This window comes from Thunnus thynnus, chromosome 22 (assembly GCF_963924715.1).
Source record: "Thunnus thynnus chromosome 22, fThuThy2.1, whole genome shotgun sequence".
Classification (NCBI taxonomy): domain Eukaryota; kingdom Metazoa; phylum Chordata; class Actinopteri; order Scombriformes; family Scombridae; genus Thunnus; species Thunnus thynnus.
This window is the reverse complement of record NC_089538.1, coordinates 20,546,167-20,562,380: the sequence shown is the minus strand read 5'-3', so window position 1 is coordinate 20,562,380 and position 16,214 is coordinate 20,546,167. Positions and strand designations below refer to the sequence as shown.

At 39.6% G+C, this 16,214-nt stretch overlaps 1 protein-coding gene across 4 annotated transcripts in view; it reads right to left on the bottom strand.

The window, feature by feature from the left end:
* Positions 1 to 16,214, bottom strand: part of col4a6 (collagen, type IV, alpha 6) — a 133,564-nt gene that overhangs the window by 5,900 nt on the left and 111,450 nt on the right. For 3 of the 4 annotated variants that reach the window (XM_067580945.1, XM_067580944.1, XM_067580948.1), the window contains 20 exons: positions 15,720 to 15,877; positions 15,438 to 15,620; positions 15,168 to 15,351; positions 13,176 to 13,220; positions 10,504 to 10,575; positions 9,833 to 9,940; positions 8,837 to 9,055; positions 7,818 to 7,976; positions 3,627 to 3,797; positions 3,379 to 3,522; positions 3,084 to 3,206; positions 2,222 to 2,403; positions 2,071 to 2,134; positions 1,909 to 1,983; positions 1,248 to 1,355; positions 1,001 to 1,108; positions 833 to 904; positions 465 to 584; positions 251 to 367; positions 1 to 162 (listed from right to left, as the gene is read on the bottom strand). In XM_067580945.1, the coding sequence (XP_067437046.1) occupies positions 1 to 162; positions 251 to 367; positions 465 to 584; positions 833 to 904; positions 1,001 to 1,108; positions 1,248 to 1,355; positions 1,909 to 1,983; positions 2,071 to 2,134; positions 2,222 to 2,403; positions 3,084 to 3,206; positions 3,379 to 3,522; positions 3,627 to 3,797; positions 7,818 to 7,976; positions 8,837 to 9,055; positions 9,833 to 9,940; positions 10,504 to 10,575; positions 13,176 to 13,220; positions 15,168 to 15,351; positions 15,438 to 15,620; positions 15,720 to 15,877 (2,574 nt within the window). The remainder of the gene's footprint in view (positions 163 to 250; positions 368 to 464; positions 585 to 832; positions 905 to 1,000; positions 1,109 to 1,247; positions 1,356 to 1,908; positions 1,984 to 2,070; positions 2,135 to 2,221; positions 2,404 to 3,083; positions 3,207 to 3,378; positions 3,523 to 3,626; positions 3,798 to 7,817; positions 7,977 to 8,836; positions 9,056 to 9,832; positions 9,941 to 10,503; positions 10,576 to 13,175; positions 13,221 to 15,167; positions 15,352 to 15,437; positions 15,621 to 15,719; positions 15,878 to 16,214) is intronic. The other variant, XM_067580947.1, reaches the window with a different exon arrangement.

The window sequence follows — 16,214 nt, the reverse complement described above, 5'->3', positions numbered from 1 at the left end:
CTTTGAAACCAGGGCTGCCGGGGAGTCCGGAGCCTCCAGGGATTCCTGAATCTCCTTTCCTGCCGGGGGATCCTGGGAAGCCTGGGAGCCCATTGTCACCTCTGTCTCCCTGGGCTGTGCCTGGACCAGGTGGCCCTGGAGGACCTGTAGGACCACGGAAACCTGGAGAAGAAAGGAGACACAGGTTAGAGAAAGAAAGAAGTTGAGGAGAGGAAAGTAAAGGTAAGTGGGTTAGAGGAAATGTATTTACCATACTCTCCATCCAAACCAGGAAGGCCTGAGTCTCCCATAGGTCCGGGAATGTCTGAGCCCACAGTCTCACCAGGAGGTCCGGGCCGACCAGGGAACCCTGGGGATCCAGGAGCACCTGACACACACACACAAACACACACCGGCAGTGATTTGTTTGATTTTATTTCATGTTTATTCCATTAGTGCTTTCCTGTCTTTGGAGTATGTCTCACCTTGGTTTCCTCTCTCTCCCTTCGCTCCGGGGAAGCCAGGACCTCCACCGTAGGAGACACCTCTCTCTCCCTTCGCCCCAGGAAAACCAGGGGAACCTGGGGGACCTCCTCCACTCCCACCTGGAACCAAAGGCACCAAAACCTTACATCATTTCTAGAAATTATTTATAGAGGACAAAACTAACAGGCCATGAGTTCTTCTTCAACTTTCAACTGATCCTTATCTTACACAACTTCATAACAATGTTCAGGTTTTGTAAAATTTTAGGGTTCTTGCTTGAAGCACAGTGACCTTCTTCATACTCGTCAGAAGGATAAAAACAGCTTTGGAAAATGCACTATTAGAATCTGGTATATGAAGTCATTACCTGGGGTTCCAGCGAGTCCTTTAGGTCCACCAAGGCCATTAAGTCCATCCAAACCAGGGGGTCCTGGCAAACCTGCAAAAAGCACAACAAAATGAATGTGTTTGTATTTATCCTTTGCTGTCATTTGTAAACAGAAAGTGGTCGTGCATTATTGTTTTTTTTCCTCACCTTTGGTTCCAGGTCCTCCAGAACTTCCAGGTAGGCCAGGAGGTCCATCTTGTCCTTTTCCTCCTGGGTAGCCGGGCAGACCCTTTGGTCCGGGGAAACCAGGGGAGCCTGCAGAGAGGATGAGGTAAGCATGTTAATTTCCTGACTGTGGCTTCCTCAGAATGTGACTCCCTCTGCTGATTTGACAGAAATGTGAGGGTTTTTCTTAAAATTCAGATGTTTGTCCTTGGAGCTTCGCCTGTCTCACCCATTATTCCAGGCCGTCCTGCTTCACCAGGAGCTCCCTTGGCTCCAGGGAAACCTGGACCTCCTGGAAAGCCGTTGTCACCAGGGGTGCCATCCCTGCCAGGGCCACCTGGAGAGAGACAATCAATCTGATAGGTAAGACATCTTTTTAGGATGTATCAGATGTTTTAAAACTTAAAGATAAATCAATGGAGACCACCCCTTTGCCAAAATGTTGGCAAAACATAGCAAGATAGTGATCCAGTTGGTTTTGTATGTTAACTCCACCTAACAAAAAACAATGAAAGGTAAGAAATTAGATTTTGAGAATCTGACACCCTTTGATACGGCCTTATACGATATCATATACAGTATGTTTCCAATATTGAAGAGGCATCTCCAACATTTCTGTGGAAATTGAACATACAGAAACTGAAATCCAAATGGAAAAAAGAGGAATAAAAACCATTAAAATGTAGTTGTATGTAATAAGATAAAAACAAAAACACATAATAGCTGACACTAGTCTAGGCACACACTTTTTCACCATTTCTTGCTTTCTAAATAATGTTAAGAGCAGTTTAAAGGTACGATTCTTGGTCAGTCTACAGGAAACAGAACTATATTTGGGTAAGGTATGTGGTTTTTATCATGACCAAACACATTAGGTCATTATGTCTTACCTGGGTAGCCTGAATCTCCTTGCAAGCCTTTAGCTCCTGGACTTCCAGGATACACATAAGTGTCTCCGGGTATACCTGAGGAACAAAAATGAGTCAATGGATGGATTTATATGACTGAATGCATAGATTTTTTTGTGTGTGTGGTCTGTTATTTATACTCACCTTTGCCGCCAGGAAGACCAGATTCTCCAGGGCTGCCAGAGAAACCAGGTGCACCATCATCACCCTTAAAGAAACCATCAGAACTTGAAGCTCATTGTCTGAACTTACTGCATGAGTTTGTTTGTAAATGCGTGTATGTGTGTTTCCTTACCCTTGGTCCAGTCGTGCCGGGGAATCCCATGATTCCAGGTTCTCCCTTCTGTCCGGGATAGCCTGTACCTCCTGGTTGCCCAGGGTATCCAGGCTGTCCTGGCTGTCCTTTACTCTGCTCAGAGAAACCAGGAAGTCCAGGGAGACCCTGACGACCAGGTAGGCCTGGCAGACCTTTGTCACCTGTGAAAACGGACACAGAACAGTGGTTAGAGGTGAAACATGGAGGGAAATCTTAATCAGCTCTTTGGAAAATGGTGGAAAGTACATTTACTCAAGTACTATACTTCAGTAGAATTTTGAGGTACTTTTACTTTTACTACTTCAATTTTGATGCTAATTTTCCTACAATACATTATTTGACAGCTATAATTACTAATTACTTACTAGATTTTACATATGAATCATATGATCAGTTTATACAATATGATGCATTGTTATAGATTACCCAGCCATGCATCAGTAATAACAATAGTAATAATCCAATGATAAATATGATAAATATAACACTCTAAATAGTGCTATTTTGCATGAGTACTTACTACTAATTCTTATGTAGTTTTATTTTAAGTAAGATTTTTACTTAAAATTTACTATTTTTATATACTGTAATGCTGCAACTCTTACTTTGCAATACTTCTTCAACCTAGTTCACAGTGAAACTACTGATCTATAATAAAACTGTTCTTTAGCAGTCTTATAATATAAATATGTAAAATTTGGCAAGATAAGAAAAACTTATAGCATGTATTTTAGTTTTTTGAGGTACTTTGTACACAACATCATGTTAAACATGTACAGTCTCTGTCTCTGCTGTCAAATGATGGTAAAATAATAAAAAAATAAACAGAAGTAAGTGTTACCTCTGGGTCCGGGGAAGCCAGGAAGGCCACTGCCTCCAGAGAAACCGGGGTCTCCTTTCTCCGCATAGCTTGCGGGATAAGAAGGACCAGGGGCACCGGGGAGGCCGGGGTATCCCCTCTCACCTACAGAAGAAAACACATGGATGTTAGTGTGACTCACAGGCTTCATCATCGTACTCTACTGGTATTGGTACATTGGACCATAGTGGAAAAAAGGCTGACACTTTTTTTTTTATTTTTTGTTATCTTGTATGTATCCTTGCGTCATCCAAAATCATGGCTCTGGACACTCTACCTTTCTGTCCAGGGTATCCTGGACTGCCAGGGACTCCATCTCTTCCTCCTCCTCCAGCAAGTCCTTTCCCTCCAGAAAACCCTGGGCTACCAGGACGACCTGGTAGTCCAGGGAAACCTATCAGTCCAACGAAACCTCTCTCACCTGTGTAAATAAACAGAGAATATAAATGGTATTAGACACTGTAAGGAGATGTTATCTACATAAGTGAGACACTGATGAGTAACAGAGCCGTAGCTGTAGCCTACCCTTCCTTCCTGGTATTCCTGGGATTCCCTCTCTGGTTCCTGGTCCTGGAGGTCCAGGTGGTCCTACTGGCCCTGATGAACCAGGGGTGCCGGGCAGTCCTGGGGCTCCCTTCCTACCAGATCGCCCTGGGAAACCTGGGCCTCCTCTTTCTCCCTTTCTACCAGGGAAACCTGGTGGTGGACAGATGGATGATGGGACAGATGATGGATGACGAGAAAGACAAAAAAAAGAGAGAAATTCAGTCAGAGACAAATCATAATCTACATTTTTAATGGAAATGTTACAGAAAAAAATGTAGTAACAGAAAATAATAATATGTACATGAATTTCAACAAATAATGAAAAACCAACAAATAGTGAGTAACAAACATATAATCTTACCTTTCTTTTAATAATATTTCAACTTACCTCCAACACAACAGTTTTTAGATAAAGACAAACAATTGATCGATTATTTGTAATCTGAATAAACACAACAATGCACACAATTTGGCGAAAAGCAGACAACAATGTAAACAAACATTGTTTGCCTTGGTTAGGCTGCAATTGCACTTTGATTGGAAATATCATTGAATGGATACAAGCATGATGTGGCTGATTTCAGATACATATGCAGGGAATTTAAATGTTCAAATATTTGCTAGATCAAATCAGCAACTCCCAAATAGAAATCCAATTTTCTTGCTCTCAGGCTTTTATTTAATTGCAAAATATATGCAAAATAAACTGAAAATTCAAGTGCAATTCCAGACTGAATTAACATGGTTAAACCACCTAAGGTTTGTTTGTAGCACACTAAAGTCTACTACTACATTCTTAAAAAGATGACCCACTTTCAACACCTTTGTTAGAAACCTAACATATTTGTCCAAATTGTTGCTAATCTGCACACCAGAGGGCTGTGTTGAAAATGACAAGTCCTTTTTAAGAGTGTAGAAAAAGCCTCTAAATCAATAAAAGCAGAGGCAAGATTGTTAAGTTGCGTTTGCACCAAGGAGCCTTTTTGTCACACAAGCCTACTGCAATTAATGCAATGATCAAATCTATAGTAGCACAGATTTGACTTGAACATGTAAATGAACTACGGGGGTTAGTGCTTGCTGCAAAAACAAAACCAAACATCAGCAGACACATTTCTTGAGAGAATTCTCTGTTTCTGAATGTCTCACATCTAAAATGTCCATCTCAAGCAATTAACTGACTTTTAAAAAGTAATTTTTATCAATACAACTAAGTGTGTCTTCCAGCAGGGTGTGATGAATCCATTTACTTTCTGTGTCATACTTTTATGTGTTTTAAAAACTTTTTTGAAGCAGGGGACTACTGTTTATCTTGAATTACAGTTGTATGCAAAAGTTTGGGCACCCCTTGACAAATAACATATTTTGGTGATTTTTTAATTGAAAAGAGGTAAACTCTCTAGGATATGGAAAAAAACATTAATGCATTGTTACTTTGTATGTCATAAATTGAACAAAAATAAAAAAAATAAATAAAACATCATTGTGGCACCCTAGGAGTTCCAAAGTCTCAGATTCTTTTTACAAGGTCTCAGACCTTAATCAGCACTTTAGGCCTGAGGCATGTCAACAATTGTCATTAGGAAATGTCAGCAGGTGCTAGTTTCAAAGCTTTACACATACTCTGACTCTTCAAACCGTGTGCGAACACCACAACCAGTCTCCACAGTGCAAAATGTAATTAAAAGATGACAGTTTAGGGGAACTGTGGAGGTCGAGATGAGATCTGGAAGATCAAGAAAACTCTGAGAGAGAACTGCTCGTATGGTGGTCAGAAAGACAAATGAAAACCCCCATTTGACTACAAAAAACCTGCAGGAAGATTTAACAGACTCAGGAGTGGTGGTGCAACGTTTCGCTGTGCAGCGATGCTCGCACACACAAGACCTTCATGGAAGAGTCAGTAGAAGAAAACCTTACATGTGTCCTCATTATAAAATCCAATGTCAGAAGTATACAACAAAACATCTACAGGGGCCTCAAACAAGTGCTGTGGACTGATGAAGTTAAAATAGAACTCAGCAAAGGTATGTTTGGACAAAAAAAAGGAGCAGCATTTCATGAAAAGAACACCACTGTTAAGCATGGGGTTGGATCTATCATGCTTTGGGGTTGTGTTGCAGAAAACATTGCACCAGTGGAGGGAAGAATGGATTCCAGTAAATACCAGCAAATACTGGAAGCAAACATCCCACCTTCTGTTAAAAAAAAAGCTGAAGCTGAAAAGAGGATGGCTTCTACAACAGGATAACGATCCTAAACATACCTTGAAGTCCACCATGGACTACCTCAAGAGACGCAAGCTGAAGGTTTTGGAATCACGATCACAGTCCCCTGACTTTAACATAATTGAAAATCTGTGGGTAGATCTTAAAAGAGCTGTGCATGCAAGACAGCCCAAGAATATTGCAGAACTAGAAGCCTTTTGCAAGGAAGAATAGGAGAAAATCCCAAATACAAGAATTGAAAGACTTTTAGCTAGTTACAAAAAGCGTTTACAAGCTGTGATGCTGAAATTATTGTTTTATGTTCCATATCCGAGAGAGGCTGTGTTTACATCTTTTCTATTAAAAAAGACCACCAAAATATGTTATTTGTCAAGGGGTGCTCAAACTTTTGCATACAACTGTACAGTTAATTACAGTTTTTGACTAAACATTATGATTGCAAGATTCATGAGTACTTACAACTACAACATGAGTTGGCGTAATGTTCTCTCTACCTTGTTTACACTCAGTTTATTCATCAGAAGGGAGTAAGCAACATTTTTTCCCCTAAGAAAAATAGGAATAATTTTTTGTTTACATTTCTGGGGCGGCTATTTATAGTATGGTTGTAGCTGCAAAAAGGGAAAATTTTCTTTTAATTCTTTCCAAATTTAAGAGTCGGCTCCAAAAGGCTTTGCATTTACAGGCCATGCTGATGGAAAATCAAATGAGGAATAACCAATCGAGGTCACCAGGAAATGGTGTATGTGACTTAAGTAGTTTGTTGCCTAAAAATTGTTACTGTTCAAAGCCGACTCTTACTGTAAGTTTCTGATACTGGAGTTTTCCACAGGTGGATTAACACACCACCAAGAGTTAGTTTCAGCTATTAACTGCATGATAATGTCACTTTGACAAACAAATAACTTTGATGACTAAACAGTTCACTGTGATGGATTAATTTTTTAAGTGTCTGGAAGTAATTTATTTTAAGGATACTGCAATGAACTGATTGTCTGGCTGGAATTAGGGAAATTAATCTAATAATTTAACAATAATTTTAAGTTTTTTAAGTATATGATTTGTAATAAAAGGACTAAAATATGTCCTTTAAGGAACATAACAGCACTTCCTTCAGAATAATTGATTCCAGAAAAAAATCAGAAACATTTTAACTGTATTTAAAAGTGTATTTTGAACTATTTTAACTGACCACATTGACTTCTTCTGCACCTTTTTTCCAAAATAAATAAATACTGTCACACCCCAAGACTGACTCCAATATTAATCTAATTATGGACATGGACATTTTTTGCAGCAGATGAGAGATAGAAAGTAGGCAAACACTTTGATGGAGATGGCAGTTAAAGTGTTTGGCCCAATGTGTGTAAAGCAGGAGGATGGAGGGATAGAAGCAAATGATGGAGCGGATGGGAGAATGGATGGATGGGGGAGAGAGAGTGTCTCACCTTGGCAGCCTATAGCGAATGACCCAACACCAAGAGGAAAAAGATGGAGGGATGAGAGGATGGATGGAGATGATGGTGGTGGTGGTGTGCAGAAAAGAGGGAAAGAAAAGGAGGAAGAAACACAAGACAAGGAGAAATACAAAACAGGAGAAGAGATTCTTTTGGGTGATGTTTAAATAAACAACAAGAACAAAACAGGCAACTGTGGCGTCTGATTCGTAAATGAAGAATTGTGAAAGAAATACAGAGAAAAAAGGGAGGAATGAACCAACACTGGTAAACGTGGATGGATAAGTGGTGTAAGGCAACAGCCAAGATCAAATTAATCATGTTTCTTCTTCTTTTACTGCAAATCAGGCTACAAATCTCTCTATTTAAGATTTCTCAAATACAGAACATGGAGTCTAAAATGTCTAAAGTTCTACAAAATTAATCAGAAGTCTGGTTAGCCATGTGATAAAACACGGACACAGTTACTGAATCTTTTCCCTCACCTGGTGATCCGCTCAGTCCCTTGCTGCCAGGAGCTCCGGGTCGACCGGTAATGCCATTAGATGGCTCACCCGGAGGTCCAGGAAGGCCGGGACTACCGGGATAACCATCCACTCCACGCTCTCCTTTCAGTCCAGGAACACCGGAACGCCCGTCAAAACCTGATGGAGGAAGAAAGAAACGTGTTCACAGATATTACTACAACTGGTTTACTACTTCTACTACTACTACAACTAATAACACTGTTACTAAATACTACCACTACTACAACTGCTACTGTTACTAATAATTCTATTACTACTAAGATATTTCTACTACAACTACCACGACCACCACCACCAATACTACTCCTGCTAGTAGAACTACTACTGCTGCTGCTAAATGTTACTGTTAATAATAATCATCATGTTACAGCAAGATACTACTACTGTAAAAACTACTACTAATACTACTACTAACACCACCACAACAAATACAAATTTGCTACGAAACTGTACTACTACCACCACCATTATTGGCATTAAACTACTACTGCTGCTGCTACTGTTACTGCAACTACTACTGATACCACCATTGCTGCTATCACCACAACTGCAACCAATACTCCTGACATAACTTCTACTACTACAACAATATTTACTACTACCGCTGCTAACAATTCTACCACAAGATACTTCTGTTGCTAAGTACTGTACTAGCTACTGCTACTAGATACTACTGCTGCTATAACTAGAAGATACTGCTCCTATTATTGCTACATGCTAGTGCTACTAGTAGTAGGCTTCTACTACCACTACTACCACTTACAAATACTGTTGTTGCTACAACTGCTGATACTGCTATTGCTACTTTTACCACTACTGCTGGTATGATGAATGCTACTACTGCTACTTCCACTGGTGCTACAGCAGCTACTTCTACAACTAGTGCAACTTCTATTATTTCAACTAACTACTACAATTACTCTAACGACAATACTGCTACAGTTTTCAGTTTTACAATGACAGTCTTTCACACCCACCAGGTAATCCAGGCCCTCCTGGTGTCCCGGCCTGGCCCTTGTCTCCAGGGACTCCCGGAAAACCGTCTCGTCCTGGAGCTCCAGGTGTGGCTCCCACTACATCTCCAGGCTGACCTTTGGCTCCAGGACGCCCTGGAGCACCATCCTTTCCCCTTGCTCCGTCGAAACTGGATCCTGGACCACCTGGACCTCCAGGATCACCTCTTGGTCCAGGGAAACCTGCAGGGAGGAAGGGGTGGAGGAAATAGTAGAGTTGATTGAAGAGGTCTGGGATTGATCGAAGTCTAAATCACTTAATTTTTTGAATGGATCAGCAATAAAGCCTATTTAAAAATGAACAAAAAGACATGCCACTTTTTTTTTTACTTCCTAAGCTACTCCACTACAATTTGGGATGAACAATGTGCATTTTTCCATGTCTTGCCTCAAATTCTATTCAGATATCTAGAAATTTAATCTCATATAGAGCAAATATGTCAGTGATTATCTCTGGCAGATGGCTGACTTTGTTTTTTCAACATTATCTTTACACTGTGACAGTGTTCCATCTATAAATTTCATCTAGAGGTAGCAGTTTTGCTTTAATTTAACTCTGATTGTGAAGGAAATTTTAATCCCAGCTGGATTAACATCTGCTGTTAATATCGTTCTGTAACAAGGCATCATAAAATGGTAACTTGATCACTTGTGGAAGATTTAAAGATTATCTTCAGCAAATAAAGCGACAGTTCAGATAATACAAACAACCTGATGATTAACTTAATAAATTAACATTTCCAAGTTGGAGAGATTTCTGCAAAAACAAAAACTTGCCCATGAGAAATACAAGCATTTCCTTCGCTTGTAAATATTTCTTTTTAGCCTTTTGCAGAAACAAAATGTAAACATACCTTTCAAACAGCTTGAATCTAGAGCCATTTACTGTTCATCACAGTAAATATTGGCCCTGATTCTACTCTAGATACCTGTGCAAAAAAAGCCACTCTGCAGGTTTACCTTGTGGCCCAGGCTGGCCTCCAAAGCCAGGGTCTCCTCTTTCTCCTTTGGCACCATCAAACCCTGGACGTCCAGAGCCTCCTGCGAAACCTGACTGACCTTTAGGACCTGACAGGTGTAGACAAGTACAGCTCCAATGATGACCATTTTTCAGTTTGACAGTTTGCAATGATGGAGGTTTTTTTTGAAAAATACTTTAGTAACCGGAGAAAATATTCATAAATAGTAGATTAATGTCTTCTTTTATTACAAACAGATGAAGAACTGTGTAGTGAGAATGAACAGTGATATCCTGAATAGTCAAAGGAAATAGTGACAACCACAGATAATACAACTTCATCGTTAGAAAGCAATAATCATAAATACAAGCTTTAAAGTTGTAATGTAAAACTGCAGTGTTGTTGTGCACTTTGAATATTAATATGTATAAATATATAAAAAACAATAGTAATTGATCAGCTGAAAAAATGTTGGAGGCCTTGCACTTAAACTACAGTAAAAAATAATAAAAAATACATATAAAATTACACAATGTGCTCCAGTGCAGACAAAAACAATCTAAATCTTATTTTAGCACAAAAATATTTGAACCAGACAGATTTAATCAGTGAATCACATATACTATGTGCACAATGTCAAAAACAAACCATAATACATCTTTTGACTTTTACCTGGTGGTCCAGGTAAACCGGGGTAACCGGGTGCTCCATCCTCACCAGGTATGGTGCAAGGTAACACTTGGCCTGGTAGCAGTCATATACAGGTTAGCACATACACTTTAATAGACATATACAGTGAACACATGGACTCACAATAGTAACATTAACTATTTCTACATTATATACAAGAGATAACTACACGCTGCTCTTACTATGTGCCATCAGACCTGGCCCAAATAAAATTTACTCATGTGAGATTTGCAACATGGAACAAAAACTAAAAACTCAATTTTTGTATGAGGTTTTGAACATGTTAAATGCTGCTGTAGTTGTTTGAAAAATAGCATTTGGCCCAGGTCTGAATCACACATATAGTAAATACAAAGAAAAACAGAGTAATGTTGTTTCTAAACCAAAAGTTTTGAAAGAAAATAGCACTAAATGCCTTGAACAATTTTCCAGTAATGATAATAAAATACACAATATTCTGTAATGAACTCCATTAAATTCTTGGTTGAATCCATTTTGTGAATATCTCGCAATGTTGATTGTCTGTCGCCTCCATTCATGCCAATAACAGGCTTTCATTTAGGTTAATCTGATCATGAGAATTATTTTGTGTTGTACTGTAGGTCAAATGTCGTTAGTAGCAAATTCATCACAATGAAGAAAATTAGAAAAATTCAACTTTTTGTTGAGATTGTGTCTGGGGATCAATTCTACCATTTCCGCTGCCCCTCACCCCCCCTCAAAAAAAAAAAAAAAACCCTCACTGGTTAAAAGCACTTAGCAGAGGCAGGGCTTGAAAACATGCGCCAGATTTTAGCAGCTTTGATTGGAGGAAGAGGAGAGTACAAACAACTGCGGCTGTCCAATGATTATCGGACGAAACACCCGTCATGTTTTTCAAGAGGGTAGCGTCGCTCTGAAGTACTTCAAATTCTGATAAAACCTCAAACTCGACTGTCAATCATCGACTGACTCGGCCAGAATGGAATCCCTGAGATGCAGGGAGCGAGAGGCTTCCATTGGCTTCGTCATGAACAAATGATTGACAGCGAGCCAATCGTTTTCAGAATGCAAAATACTTCATTTCCCAGAATTACCTGCTTTCCTGGAGTCTATCTAATACTGTCAGCTGCTGGTTAACTGAGCCATTATAGACTTCACTTAAAATATTTGGCTACAACAACAGAACATCCATCTGTCTTGATCCTCAGAGACGTTCCTCTGAATAACATTAACTACGTGTACAGACTGCAAACAAAAGATCAATCAGTCACTTAACTTTATTTCCATTGGCAGCTACTTCTTATAGATGTAAGAACATGCCCAGAGCTGAATTTTTCCATTATCATCCATCATTAGGTTTTCTCTCTTTGTTGTTTCTCTACTGAAGTGGTTTTATTTCCATGTATGATAGTGTTGTTGTGTAAATTCCATATGAATGATTGATTGCAGGCATAAATTCATTAATAAATAACTAAATTAATTCACTTCACAGCTTGTATTTGAAAGTTCACAGGAAAAAGAAGCTCTGAGAATGTTTGCATCCACTGTTTGGGTTGATGGCAAAGGTTTTCACTCATAAATCATAGATTTTCTTAACCAGCTTCCTAGTATAATGAACATCAATTATCTACCCTGTTTATTTCACATGAGAAGTTTCTATATTTATGTCTTTTGCTTACTCTTCTCACTGGCTTTGTTTTAAAACAGGTGAATCTGATGACATTTGTTGGGCTGTTTGCTAACAGTGTTAGCAGGGTACAGGGTAGACAGTGCCTCACCAAGGCTAAAAAAAAATGTTGAGATTACATTAAAATTGTATCTATTGATAATTTCTTCATATTCATAATTCATTATTTTAGGTATTTATTTATGTATTTTTTAATTCATAATTTGTCTCAGGATTACACATACTCCAGCCCTCTGGCTAACTTCAATGAAGATAAAACAACTCAATCGTGCAGCTCTTCAAGACATTTTTTGTTGATTTATAGCCTAACTAATAGACTATATTTTATCCATCCATGCGTGATATGAACTTTGGCTGCTGTGTTAATTGAATGTAGACATACGTCACATTGATAGGTCACTGCCTACCCAGGCAAAGATTTCACTGAACATTATTGGTTTTTGAGTGTTAAGCTCTTTATATTTCTAAGTTTAACTTGCTTGTTTAGTCAGATATTTGATGGCATTTGGCATTTGAAACCAAACTTTTAGGTGTTTTGTTCTTCAGCTAGTAATTTCATCAAAAGAAAGGTAGCCAAAGAGAGTTTGTCTGCTCTAAACACAACATCTTCACACTGCATAGATAGCTTTTTTAGCCAGAATACAGTGACCTGTTAACCAAGTTGCTTGCATCGTGAACACATGTGAGGAAAGTAAATAGCAATATCTGACTGACTGAATAAAGTTGGCCAAACCTCTTTGTTGCACTGTTTATTTCTAATCTAATGATGTCTCTGAGGTCATTTCCTGTTGGGCAGATTAGTGAGTTACACAAGTAAATCTTGCCTTCAGTTTTCTGCTCTACAACTTCTGCAAACGATAAGCTTTACTCGAGGGATGTTTTTTTTTTAAATCCACCAGTCGCTGGGCTGCTTGAAACTCAAAGCTACAAAATTCGGTCCCAGGCACGTTACTCTGGCTGGTGGATGAAAAAGTTAGTTACCCACCCGTTCCCTCTCCGGTGCCATTAACCCCTCCACAGCTGTTTTCACCTGGACAGATACACATGCACAAGGAAGGTCAGAGAGATGGAGGGATGAATGGATGGAGAGAGAGAGAGAGAGAGAGTGAGAGAGAGAGAGAGAGAGACAGAGAGAGAGAGAGAGAGAGAGAGAGAGAGAGAGGTAGAAGATGGCAGCATACAAAGCCAGTCAGGGTCATTTGCATGCGCCAATCAAGCAATTAAATCTTTTTTTGTTTTATCATCAAACAAATATCAGCAATCAGTTCCATTCAATTACTTCAAGGCTCATTCAGTTAAGGCAAAAGCATATTAAAATGCTCGCTTTAATGTAAAAGTGCTTTAAAACAGGTTATTCCACTCAACGAGAGGAGAGAGAGAGACAAACACTTATCAAAAGTGACAAAAGTGATATAAGAAAGAAAAATCTCTCCTCAATCTCTCTCAGCTCCTGTGAGTGACAATAACCTTCATATTAAGAGCAAAATGAATCAGTTGTTTAGCATTAGCATCACGGTATGAGAGCACACATTCATACTTGGCCAGCTGCTGCTGAGGACTTTGTGTCATTTAGTCTCAGAGAGGAAGAAGAGAATCATGTTTTTAGGAGACTGCTGGTGTCATTTAGAGTCAGAGCCCAGAGTTTACATTTTGTTAAATGACTTTTTTTTTTGTTTTAATCGTCTTTTAATCGTTGTGCTTTTTTACAAACTTGATATTGGCTTTTGTTCCAGCTAATAAAGATGCAAAAAACATGGACTTATAAGATATGAATAGTACAATGTGATGGTGTCTTTTTTTCTAGGGCTGCAGCTAATGATTATTTTCATGATCGATTAATCTGCCGATTATTTTCTCATTTAATTGTTTAGAAATATGAAATTAAATGTTAAAAAAATTGTGAAAAAATGGCATTCATGGATTATTTTATCTGACTATCCGTTAGGATATTCAATTAACTGTCAAATAAAATGGAAAAACAGCAAATTTTCACATTTGAGAAGCTGGAACCCTCAAATTTTTGGCATTTTTGCCTAAAAAAAGACTAAAACATTTTTATACAATTATCAAAATAGTTGCTGATGAATTTTCTGGCGATCAACTGATCAATTAATTGTTGCAGCTCTAATTTTTTCAAATTAATCCAGATGTCATTTTATTGCCTAAAATGTTGGAATCTACTTTTTTAAACAACACTCTGCTGCATAGGTTTTTGTAGTGAAAGCTATTTTTCAAGAAGAAAAAGCAGAAAAAGAATTTCTGATATTTTAAACTCTGCTGACTGTGAACGGACACTGACAGGACAAATGTAAACAAGTGAGGCTGAAAAAACACCAGCATCCTCCTTTAAAAGACCGAACCAAAATCAGGAATTATTCACTGCTTTGTGAATCATTTTTGTGACTGACGTTGCCAAAATAAAACCTCCTCTGAGACTAAAGAAGCACAGTAGCTGTTGCGCAATCAGCAAATAAAGTCTCATCATTGTGCATCAATCAGTCAACTAATGAAGCAGTTTATGGATTATAGATTATAGAAGAAGTGTATAAGCACATTAATGGAGACCATTAATCATGTAGTTAACAGTATGCGGCTGCAGCCGAGGCATGAAGGGCAGGAAGCTGCTTTGGTAGAGAAAATCTAACGAGAGCCATGTTGTCCCTTCAGGTCCTGGGGAGCTGGGGAACCAGGAGCTGTTTGTCCCCAGAGATGGCTTCTAATGGTTTAAGGTGTTAGGATGAGGTTGCTATGGCAACTACAGTACATGGAGGATGGACAGTGATGGGATGAGATGGATGTATGGTTGTGGGGTCACCCTGTGGGGAGAATACAGTATAACATACACACACACACACACACGCACACACACTTTCTCACTTATTTTCTCTCTCTCTCAACGTCACACACACAAACACACACACACACACACACACCTCCTTTCTTTACTTCTGACGCTCCTTCACTTGTCATCACTTACCTCTTGGTCCGGGCAAACCTGGTGCCCCTGGCAACCCTGCTATACCAGGCTCTCCAGGCTCTCCGCGAAAGCCGGGCGTTCCGACGTAACCTGCACCAGACTCACCGGGGCCGCCAGGACGACCCTTTGCCCCTGGGAACCCCGGGAAACCTTTCTCCCCGACTGTGCCGTAGCCAGCATCACCCTGGAGAGGAGAGGAGATGTTTAAGTGATACTTGTTTTTATTCCTTGCCAAAACCTACTTTTGATTCTGACTATTAAAACACTCACTGGGGGTCCAGGACCTCCAGGGAAGCCAGGCAGTCCATCTCTGCCAGGTTTTCCAGTTTCACCCGTAGGTCCTCTGGGTCCAGTAGATCCGAGCTCTCCCTTCACTCCCAAACCCAAGTTGGGGTAGTAAGACGTCCCCTTTTCTCCTTTACGGCCGTAGGTGCCACTAGGACCAGGACGACCCTGCAGAAGGACAACAGATGGTATAAATGAAATGTTTCATTGTTAAATATTCACTGGATTCAGCTATGAAAGCTGTGTGTGGGTGAAGACTTTACTTACAGGAGGTCCCTGAACACCGTTAAAGCCGGGGGATCCAGTGTCACCAATTTCACCTTTTCGCCCAGGGAAACCAGGGCTGCCATCGGTTCCTGGAACACCAGGTAACCCTTGGTACCCTGAGGTGCCTCCTCCACGACAGGCACAGTCACCGGGAGCCCCTAGAGGACAGAGGGATGGAGATTAGAGGAGAGGAAAAGTATAATCATAGCGGGAGAATATTAGTGGAAAGAATCATGGAGCTTGTTCTTAAGACAAAATTGTGATTATTTGTACGTAAAATGTTTCCAATATTCATACAATTTGTTACAAAACACTGACTGTGTAGACTCATCCAGGACCAAACCACAGATATAACTAAGACATCACATTTATTTTTGTTGTTATTTGACAGAAATTGTAATTTTTCGGGACAAAAGAACAGAGCTGTCATTTTTTTTTGCAGGAAACAAAGCTGCAGCTAACACTAAGGATACCCAGTTAATGTCCTCAGTATGA